Source organism: Elaeis guineensis, chromosome 10 (assembly GCF_000442705.2).
Source record: "Elaeis guineensis isolate ETL-2024a chromosome 10, EG11, whole genome shotgun sequence".
NCBI classification, from domain to species: Eukaryota; Viridiplantae; Streptophyta; class Magnoliopsida; order Arecales; family Arecaceae; genus Elaeis; species Elaeis guineensis.
The window spans coordinates 19491438-19503306 of NC_026002.2; the positions used below are offsets into that span (position 1 = coordinate 19491438).

The window sequence follows — 11869 nt, forward strand, 5'->3', positions numbered from 1 at the left end:
TTGTTGCATTTAATAGCATGGATAGGAAAATATCTTGCAGTCATAGTAGTAGAGCGTGGTTCTTGCTACAGCTGCATTTGCTCAAAATTGTTTAACCCAGCTAGATATTGTCTGTATGACTAGAACTTGGAAAATCATCTGCCAGCATGGCATAACCATCACAGATTACTTCATGTATTAATAATTTTCAGTAGCCAAGCATCATCTAAATTGCTTAAACTTTTAGAACTCTGTTTGGAATCTTTTTTTCTTACAAAATGAAAATATAATTTTTACATATTTAATTGGTCATAAAAAAATATTTTTTTCTAAAATGATTTATAGTTAGTTGAGTATTTATTTTTTAAAAAAATTTATATAAAATATCTATTATACGATCGGTAGATATAAATTCATCTATTTTTGCTTCAAAATTTTATATTAAAAATAATAATATAAATATAGTACTAATTATATTATAAAATAATATTATATCATAATAATTTATTACATTAAATTTATTAATATTGATATAAATATAATTTTATATTAATATAAATATTACATTAATATTAACAAAAAAATTTATATTAATATAAATATTAAAATAATATAAATATATTATAAATATTATATTATATTAATATAAATATTAAAATAAAATCGATATAATATTATATTAATATTTATAAAAAAATTAGAAAGAAAAATTATTAATTTTTATTTTGTGAAAAATCTAAAAATTTATTTTATTTATGAATTTTTACTTTTCGTAAAATATAAAAAAATATTTTTTTCTACCCTCTGGACTCTTAAAACACCAACCAAATAACAGAATTCATCTCTACTTTTCAAGAATCAAAGCTATCATGACGACAGTATCTGTCGGAACCAGGAGATCACAAATAGGGCATCACAGCATAGACTTATTGTCCTGGTCGCCATAAACTGACATCCAATGAACAGAAATTGGCTACCTGTTGAGATCTATCATTTTTGTACTGTGTTTTTGAATAGCTCAACGTGAAAACCAACACAAATAATAATCAATCCCTTTCCTATATCTCAGTCAACATACATAGACCAACGCAAGTATCTCAATATTCCTGAGTGTAAGTGAATATATCAATCGCTCTGGAAGTTCAGCCTTCTACATTAAACACTGACAAACCAACAACATGGTTGGATAAGTTATTCCAAGCAGAATATATTCACTACTGTCCGTAATGATACCGGCCTTCATAACACACAACTCGTAATGACAAAAAGTAAATTTAAACTGAAGAAAATCAACATTCTCAATCTAATCTATAAAAATACATGTTGGAGTCAACAAGCATAGCTTCAAAATTTTGATGTTAATATACTTTCACCTCCGCTGACAGCCAAACAATTGCTGAAAGTTGGCAACCAGATGGCTGGCCAGCACAAGGGTCTGGATTTAGCATTCCCTTCTGATTGACATTTGAAGTAACCTTCCTCACAAATTATGATTCAATTGCTTGTCACCAGCATCCCAGAATATCTAAGGCTGCTTCTCTGGGTTATCAGGATCTTCCTTATCAGGATCTTCCTCTTCTTCCTCTTTCTTTTCTTCCTCCTCTTCCTCATCCTCTTCAGGAGGGTCTGCCGGCAAGGGAGGCGGCAATGGAGTTTTCATTGGGCTGAACTGCGGGAATATATCTGGTCTCCTCCCAGGCTTAGGCCTTTCCCACTCCTGCATTATGTATTCAAACAACTTGATGATTGTCCATCCCATGAAAGAACAAAACATTGTGCAAGGTATTAAAGAATCAATTTTGCTGGTACAAAGTACACATACAAATGTTGTTAGACTTGAAGCAAATCACTGTTTGATTGGCAACTTGAGTCAAGATGCAAGCGTTTTCCATTAAACTGTATCATGGTATGGTAACTTTCTGGCATGTCAGCATAATCACGTAGAGCTGCATTTACTAAGCAAATTAACAGATTACAAACCCCATGGACATTCAGCATTACTGGCGAAGCCAAAGTTGAGCTGCATCATTCAAGGTTACCTGATAGTCCTAGGTTCTGAAAAGTAGCATAAACAGAAAAGGCTGCCCAAACAAATCACTTTCTTGATTGGCACATTGAGCCAACAAAGTTGATATGAGCATTTTCCATTACATTGTATCATGAAAAGATAGACTTTCTAACATCTCAGCATAATCACATAGAGCTGGGTACCAGCAAATTAACCGACCACAGACCCGTACATTCAGTACTACTAGAGAAGTCAAAGTTTAGCTACATCATTCAAGGTTAATAGGGCTGAGCAAATAACCGACACCCGAAGAAACCCACCCAATCCGACCCGATAAACATCGGTTTCGGTCGGTTGAAAGACTTGAATCGGATTGTGATTCGTAAAAAATTCGGTTAATTACGATTGGTTTCGGTTTCTACATTTTTAACCCGTATGAAACCGAACCCGACCGACCTATATAGTATTTTCAATACTTGGGCTGTTTGGAGAATTGGAAATTGGCAATTATAACATGTTATGTACTGACTTATGGATGTTATGAAATTATTATATCCTAATTTTTATATGTATTGAATGGTGTATTGATTTGTGATGTTTAAAATTAACACTGGATCAACATTGAAACTTAAACTGACACAACCCATCCGAACCCGCTACAAACCATTAACTTCGGTTTCAAACGGTTTATATATGATAAATGGTCGGCAACAGGTTGGATTTTCTTCAACCCGATTGGATTCGATCGGATCAAATTTTTCTCTCAACCCAATCCAACCCGACCCGTGCTCAGCCCTAAATGTTAAGATGCCTCCCTCTGAAGTGGTCCTAAGTTCTATAGAGAAGTAGCTGTATCATGCATGCATGCAAACATACATACATGCATACATGCATCCATACATACATCCATCCATTCACACACACACATACACATCCATACACGCATGCATGCATTCATACATACATATATCTTTTCCTTAGAACTATATAGCACATATCACAATAATCTAGCCTTTTCCCAACTACTTGGGATCGGCTATGTGGATTCTTACTCTGATGTTATTCTAAGGTTCTCCATATGCCCTTCACAATCTCCATCAATATTAATCTAGGTCTTTCTCCCTTTTATTACAACCTTCAACACAAACTAAAGTACCTTTCCTTATAAAGGCATCCACAGATCTTCGTTCTACATGTCCATATCATCTTAATCAATTTTCTATCACTTTGTCATTAGTTTGTGCAGCTCCTACAGCTCTTCTAATATATTCATCCGTAATCTATCCTTTTAGTATTACTAGCATCCATCTTAACATTCTCATTTCCACCATACTCAATTTGTTTGCATGTAGTTTTTTTGTTGCCCAACACTTACAACAATGCAGGCCTTACTATTATTTTATAAAAAAAAATTCGGTTGAGTCCCCAATGTATGCACCTAACACACGATATTCCAAATGCACCGCTCATCTTCATTGAACCAGCTCGAATTCTATTATGTATATCTTCATGTATCTCCCAATTATTTTATTAAATGTTCTAAATAACGAAACAAGTCGCTCCATGGTACCTCCTGTCCATCAATCTTAATTAACATTACTTCTTCATTTTCATTATCATTTAATTTACATTCCATAAATTCTTTCTTTCTTCTGCTGATTTTCAAGCCTTTATCCTTTAAAGTTTACCTCCATCAGTCCAATTTAATATTTATTCCAATTTTCTTTTCATCAAGCAATACTATATTGTCCGCAAATTACATACATCATGGTATATCTTCCTGAATATTAGCTGTGAATTCATTTATAATTAATGCAAAATGATAGAGTTATTGTTGATCCATGATGCAAGCATTTTGTGACTGGAAAATACAAGTCTTAAGTCTTAACACTTGTTACTGCCCAGGTATACATGTCCTCAATTATTCCAATGTATCATTTATATACAAAATTCTTTCTTAAAGCCTACCAAATCAATTGGCACCCTATCATAAGTTTTGTCTAAATCAATATAGACCATGTATAATCATTTTCATTTTTCTTCTATATTTTTCTATTGTCTAGGTAAACAGATAGCCTTCATTGTTAATCTTTTAGACATGCATCCAAATTGGTTGCTTGAAACAGTTGTTGCTTCTCTTAGTCTTTGTTCAGTTACGCTTTCCCATAATTGCATAGTGACTCATAAGCTCAATTCTTAGATAATTAGGAAGTTTTGTCCATCGCAATTATACTTATAGAAAGGTACAACAGTACTTATAGAAAGGTACTATAAGTATCTAGAATTTTCTTAGTTTTTATAATTTCATTAAATAGGCTCATAAATCAATTTTATCCAATATTTCTTCGCACCTTTTTGTAAAAGGGCTGATGTAGTTATAATTTATCTTACCAGTTTTACCACTTAAATTGCTTGAGACAAATTATCTCAGGTAGACTTAGTCCTAGATGTCCTCGGACTTACCAGCATGCTTTGAATGGACAAAGATGATGAACCAGCAGGAAGAACAGTGTTGTGCCAGAAGTAGAAATTTGGGCTTATGTAGGAATGTCCCAAAATACAGGTGTGAGATCAAAGGGTACAAATATTGGGGTATTGTCTTTTTATTTTGGGGTCTACAAGTTATCCAAAAACTAATGAGACCAAGCAATAGCACAGATCCTAGTTTCTTCTCAAATGCAAAGAAATTTGCATATCAAATATATTGTAGAAGTGTTCTGCCATCCACAACAGATGTAAACAACTTAAGGCCCAGGAGGAGGCAGGCTGAAAAAACAAAATGACTACAGATACATCGTGATGTGGAAGAGCCTTCAACAGCAACCCAAAAAAAGAAAACCCAGAAGAATCATTGAAAAGTAGATAAGTTGGATCGTATATACATATAAAGAAGGTTCACAATGTCATTATCGACACTAGGAGTCATGAGAACATAATATATGAGAAATTGTCGGCAATGTCAAGCTCAAAATGAAAAATCCTCATCCTGACAATTTTCTTAGTCCAGTAAGGGTCATGACATGGTCACATCATAGACATGCTGTAACCTAATGTAGATAAAGACAGCAGATGTTAAGCAAGAGAAGAATAACAGTTATCTTAGAATCATATATAGTACAAGAATTTCCACAACAAGAACTCCAACAATATTCCAAAAGTATCCCTAAAGTTACCGCTTGCCCAAAGACACCCTTCCAAAGCCAGAAAAGTAAATCTCTCGGGATAACAGTGAAATAGTAGAGGTGTGGTAGAATAGGAGGGGATCACCAAGTGATCACTATTATATTCTTATTGATCAGAGGAGGAACCCACAATAAGTAAGTGATGTGGCATTTCAACATCAGTTACCACATCATCACAATTATATAGATCATTTGATACTAAGATTCCAACGATCCAAGTAGCAAATATGATTTACTTCTTCCTCAAGAAGTGCTAAAAATTAGGAAAAGGACAAAACTATGGATACTTTTTTGAAAAAAAATGAAGCAAGCAACAACAGTTTGAAGCAAAGGAATGCCACAGCGATAATTTTAGATATGTGAGTACATTCTTCAGAAATAACAAAAGGACAAACCAAATCAAGTTTCATAGAATCACATTGAATAGATGAAAACCAAGGGGTGTCATTGGTTGTTGCATACAATCTAGATGATGGGATATTTTCATTCATTTTATTTATATATATTTTTATTTTATGTATACTATTAATCCTATGCTATTAAATTTTATTACTAATTATTTTAAGTTTAGTACATAATTTCAATAATTATAAGTAAAGATAATGAGTAAAATACAATCTAGACGATTGGGATATATAAAATTTAGATGATTAGGACTTTGTCATTAGGCAAAATGTCAATGGTTGTTGCACATATAAATACAATCTAGATGATTAGAATTTTGTCAAGATTCCACATTGAATTAGGCAAACCTTTTTGCTTCCACACATGCACTCTAATCTTGTGCAGCCAGATTTTGGTCTCTATTAATTCCAGCTTGCATCGTATAAACCTGGGGGTGCAATGGAACATAAAATTCTTCTTTGTTTCATTTCTTTGGTGCAAACTGACTGCATCCCCCTACTCCTCCATGCGTCTCATGTTCTATCAGATTTTTCTTTCTTTGCACTTTGTTGTTTTGATAAAGAACAAAATTAAACCCCAGATCAAGCCTGAAGTCCAGTTCTCATAAACTAAACTTTGAAAACCAGACCTTTGTCTACTTTCCTCTTTCCTCTTTGAATCTGCATCTACATATCAAACATGTGCATTCTTATCTGCATCAGACTGGTTAGTCCAGTGGCAGAGAACGCCCTGTCCCATTAGCTACGAGCAGGTGAGGAATGAAAACAGCATAATTCCTTGCATATCCAACCCTAGAATCACAAATCTCTTCTTGACCTAAAACCCTAACTATAGATAAATTTCTTTCCAGGGTGAAACTAAAGCAAAGGCTCAAATTGTAGCTTTGATATATACAGCCCAAAATAGAACAAAGTAAATGGAACTAGATGGACTCCAGCTTCGACCGCGATAGAAACTGACCTTTCAAATTTTTGATGACAAACGAGTCAGAAATCTGACCGGTGGTTCATAAAGCAGTATGTCTGGTAGTTAATTCTCCCAGAATATCAAGCAACGAGTCGCCATAGGAGGAAAAAAAACCGGCAAATAAATCTAAATAACTTTCGAGATACTCACCAACGGGAAACAGAAAAAGTTTTCATCCTATGTCATTATGTCATAAAAGATGGAATTTTTAAGAATCTCAACAACTGAAAAGATGGAACGGATTGACGTGAGAGGAATTGAAGGGAACGACATACGATGGGGAAATCGAGAGGAGAACGGCGGGTGATCTTCTCTTCCTCTGGGGCCATGCAGACCACGAAACTCCTATTGCCCCTCTGGAGAAGCGGGGAGAGGAAGAGGCGGCCTCCGCTCCTCTGGCGGCGGAGGCCCAGGCTCCCGAACGCCGCCGGCGACGGGTAGGCGAGAGCGGTGGTCGTGGTGACGGCGGAGAGGCACCACGACGATGCCATTGGAGAGAGGAGATTTCGCCCTTTCCCAGGCGCGAGGGACAAACGAAGGCGGAGAAGAGACGCGGGGAGCGTTCGTCGACCCGAATTGGAATTTAGCAGCTAAGGCTTTTGCACCGCCTCTCTTTCCGTTCCGAAGATGGGGTTGCCGATTTTTTTTTCGGGGGCGGGGACAAGGAAGATAGACTGGATGAACCCGGTGGCTACGAAATCCGGCTAACCCACCAGCCCTCGCGCTGGAAGGTTAAATCCGATCCCTGAACCGAGAACACGTGAAACACGAGTCAAACCAGAGTCCGGTATGGACTCGTCAAGCGTTTTTTTTTTTTCTTCTAGAAGACTCGTGAAGGGTTTCGGGATAAATGCACTTAAATGCATTAATCCATCCATAATATATATATATATATATATATATATATATATATATATATATATATATATATATATATTGGTTGGATTTGAATTCTGATTTGATTAGATCAAAATTCTACGGCAAAGATCTTACGTCAATGATCCAAATCATTGAATATGATTTACTATCTTAAAATTATTTATACATAAAAAATTATATAATTTAGAGACTCGTAATCTATGCATCAAGTAATCAAAAATTGGACAGTCTAAATAAAATTGAATTAGATATATTTTTTGATTACTTGATGCATAGACTAGATATTTTAAAATCATATGATTTTTTATGTACAAGTAATTTTGAGATAATAGATCGTATCTAATGACTTGCATTATCGATGTAGAACCCTTGTTGTCTCATTTTGATCTGATCGAATCTAAGCCTAAATCTAATCAATCCTACCCAAATCTACCTATATATATATATATAACATTTCTATTTCTAAACTATTAATATATGAAATTTTGTATATCTATTTTCAAAGAGGCAGAGCTGGGCAAATAAACTGAGGTACTTGGGTGTATCTATAGTGCAGGGAATGATGTAGCACTAATTTTTAAAAGTGCAAGCTGAGATGAGAACTTGGAAAGTCACGGGACTCAGTTGCACAAGGTATGGGAACATTGGAAAGAGCCATTTCTTGTGTGGATGATTATGGAGCGGAAGCACTTGAATGGTATGAGATATCAATCAAACATAATAGAACTGCTCTCTGGGTGAAGGCGTTGGTAAGCCGAGGTACTAGAGGTAGATATTTGGCTTAGTGAAACTGCTCTCAGGGTGAAGGTGTTGGTAAGCCGAGGTACTAGAGGCAGACATTTGGCTTAATGGAACTGCTCTCAAGGTGAAGGCATTGGTAAGCCGAGGTACTAGAGGCAGATATTTGGCTGAAGGTGTCTTCTCGCTACACAGGCAAGTCTTGTGAGTGTCGCAAGGTGATGTCTCACAAGGATCCACAGGAACCGGTCGGTCGTGGAGAACAAGGTAGGCTTATGATATATCGATCCGTATATGTGCCTTGGAGCTGGGCCAAGGATCAGCCAAGAGGGTCATGCCAAGGAGAGGACGGCTTGATGTATTTATCATCCGGTCGAAGATATTTACTTGATGGGGCAGACTTGGATGCCGATATCATGGCAGTGCTCAATGTGTGAGTAGGCTGTGGACCGAAGATATTGGGTGGTGCGGTCATGTATCCCCAAGATCATGGTAATGCACAGTGATGGGCGAGCAGGCCATGAATATTGTCAAGCGATATGACTAGGGATGGAAAGGCATATCAAGGATGCAAGACCGGGATCGTGGCATAAGAGTTTGTGGGGGAAGCTTGGATAGTCGAATCCCAGAGGACTCGAATGTATACGATCATCTGTAGCTTGGGAGAGCTGCAGGTCATGTCAGCTTGATAATTTAGCTGGGCTGTGTATATATATATATATATATATATATATATATAATATATATATATATTATATATATATAATATTTTTATTTCTAAACTATTAATATATGAAATTTTGTTCTGGAACTTAGGGGCATAAAAGGAGATGATATGTTAGAATATTTTTGGATACTTATACTTAATTTTTAGTAAAATGTGCCTTTCTAATTTTTGGTCAATTATTATCATAGTAAACTAGCAAGTGCTTGGCACTCATTTTTCAATTTCCTTACTGTATATTAGATGTTTCATTGATAAACTTCTCAAAGAATAGATTATTTTAGCTTGATTAACTCTTTAAAAATATAATATTTAACACCCAATGGGTAATTGGATCCTACGGCCATCTGGCTAGAACCAATATGCTTTTTTACCACACAAACATGGATTTTTACATGATCATTTAACGAATTAGGTATGGAGCAAAAATGAGACCCAAAACCTAAGTATTGGTCTGGATGAAGTAAAACCCTAACCCAACCCAACCTTATAGGACTCATCATAATTGAATAATTGAGGGTGTTGATGTCAGTACTCAACTACTCATGTACTCCTCGAAACCTAAGCCATCCCCATCTCCATCTCCTTGAACCTTTTGTGGTATATGAGAAGAGACTGGAGCTAAAATTGTGCACCAAAAATAAAGATTCACCAATCTACATCACTAGCTAATGATGCAGTAGAAGACCGACAAGCCAAGAATCCAAAAGGACAGCCGCAAGCCGTGATCTTGATCCCACAGCACATATTTCTCCTAGTTTGTTTGGCAATCTATGCTCAACCACTTTTTAGTGTAACCCAGGCATTACATTATAATCTCAAGCAAAACAATCTTTATATTTATGTAGTAGTTCACTCATTGTATTTTAAAATTCATTAACTGGCTATTAATATATGTAATCTTAGGACCCTCTTTAGTTCCAAGATTCACTATAGTTAGAGGATCTTGGGATTCCATTTTCAAATCTTCTAACTTGGTTGAATCAATATCAAGTATGCCTCATAAATTGATTGATTTAAAGTCTTCTACCTTGAACATATTGCCGGTATTTGAAACTAATTCATTTTGAACTAGTTTTCTTTCTATATTGTATACATTAAATTTCTTCAAAATGAAATCAACCACTTAGTTTCTCAAATTTAGAGCCCCATTGGCCCAAGAAGATTCAAGTCAGCATTATTTTTGCATATTAATTATCTTATAGCTATATAATATGGCCTTTAATATAACAACCATGATCAATTCCATAAAGTATAGAACATGCAGGATAATTAAATCATGATTCTTTATTCATTTTGTCAAGAAACAAAGTGATCAACTTTACACCATCATTACAGAATCTAGATTGGACTATGCTAGTATATGATAGAAATGGCCTACGATGGTCTACACAATCTCCATGTCATTACCCACCTGAAAGATAGAAACTGACGAATTGAAGATGGTGCGCACAAGTTGGAGCAAATCTAATATTTGCCTAATAAGGCATTATAGCGAGCCTTCAGGCCTACCAAGAAGAAGGTCATCCGACGTATCTTGGTTCTCATGATCACTTCCATTGGAAGGATGCCTCTAGCACTTGTTAATTCTCTAGCAGAATTGCTGATGATCAACTTCGTGACACCAAATTTTTCTATATTTCATTTAATTTTTAAAAGATAAAAACTAGTAAAATGTTAATTACAAACCCGTTATTGATCAATACATGATTGACTGTTCAACCATCTAAATGTATGTTTCCATATAGACATTGCAAATATTTTGTTAAATTTATGTTAGGTTTTTCTAAGACTACTCTATTAAGTCATGATTTGAATCCACATTCATCGTTCTAGATTAATTGAACTCTCGTCACCTTGTGCACTCAATCTTGGGCCCGAGCCTACCCAATTTTTGATACATTTTCGCCTTCTTCAATTACATTCCCTAATAGCTTCTTGGCTGACCCTGATGCATCTAAAAATACGTACACAATATAAGGATCATGTTATAGTTAACAGGAGGAGTTGAACCAAATTTAATAAAAAAAATTTATTCCCCAGTCATACAATGGTTGATGCTGCCTTCATCAATTTCATTTTCATGATCCCTACCCTAGTCGTGCTAATCTACAAATTAGGGCGAATCTCTAAATTCAGCTCCATCAAATTTCTTTTTTAATTTATAATTTAGACTAGCTTGTGCAATTTTCACAAATTTGTTTTCAAACAAAAGCAGCTGGCATCCATGCCCAAAAAATTCTTGAATCAAGCAAGAAATCTTCAATATAATTTAGTTAAAGATAGACCGACTAACTTCTATAAAATTAGGCGTCGAACTGATCTTTCGATTCTTACTTTATACTAACAGAATTCCATTGCCAAGCGATGTATCATTGGAATGCAGTCTTAGCGAGTGAACTGGAAAAACAATCTCAGTTTTCTAATATCATCTCCACTAAATTCACCATCAAGCAATATGGTCTATAGTTGACTGTTTTCTATTACCAATGAATTGAAAAATATGGATTTTATAATTTCTAGGATATTTATATATCCTATCATATTGATACAGACAGGACTATTTAAAAATTGATAGATTCAAGTCATTGTCGGATGTCCAGCGAATTCAGTTAACAACTAAATCATCTACGCTTTATTCAACCTATCCTTAATGGTCTTTCATCCTGTAGACCTTGTTATAGTCTAATAGGATAATCAATTTCTTCATCCTTGACATAAAAAATTATTTGGCCTGTGCTTTCTTGGTATAAAAAGTGCTAGCCTCCTGATCTCGTTTCCCCACAAAAGAGCATCTGTAATTTTAAATGTATTCCTTTCCGTAGCTCGAAATATCTAATTCTCATTTGCCTAAGTAACCATGTGGCCAATTTCTTTCTCGAGACCTCATTGAATTGTTCTTTTATAAGGGCCAACTTTTTGGGATCTGATTCAAGAATTACATCATTGCCTTGGCCACATTCTAGCTAGGCTGAGATTCTTCGGCCA

General features: G+C 35.3%; 1 protein-coding gene across 1 annotated transcript; it reads right to left on the reverse strand.

Annotated features, from left to right (window-relative positions):
* Positions 1 to 1072: 1072 nt before the first annotated feature.
* LOC105052819 (uncharacterized) lies at positions 1073 to 7238 on the reverse strand. Its single transcript, XM_010933754.4, has 2 exons — positions 6816 to 7238; positions 1073 to 1696 (listed from the first exon to the last, which is right to left on the reverse strand). The coding sequence occupies exons 1-2, from the start codon at positions 7029 to 7031 to the stop codon at positions 1505 to 1507; spliced, it is 408 nt and encodes a 135-aa protein (XP_010932056.1). The 5' UTR covers positions 7032 to 7238; the 3' UTR covers positions 1073 to 1504.
* Positions 7239 to 11869: the final 4631 nt, after the last annotated feature.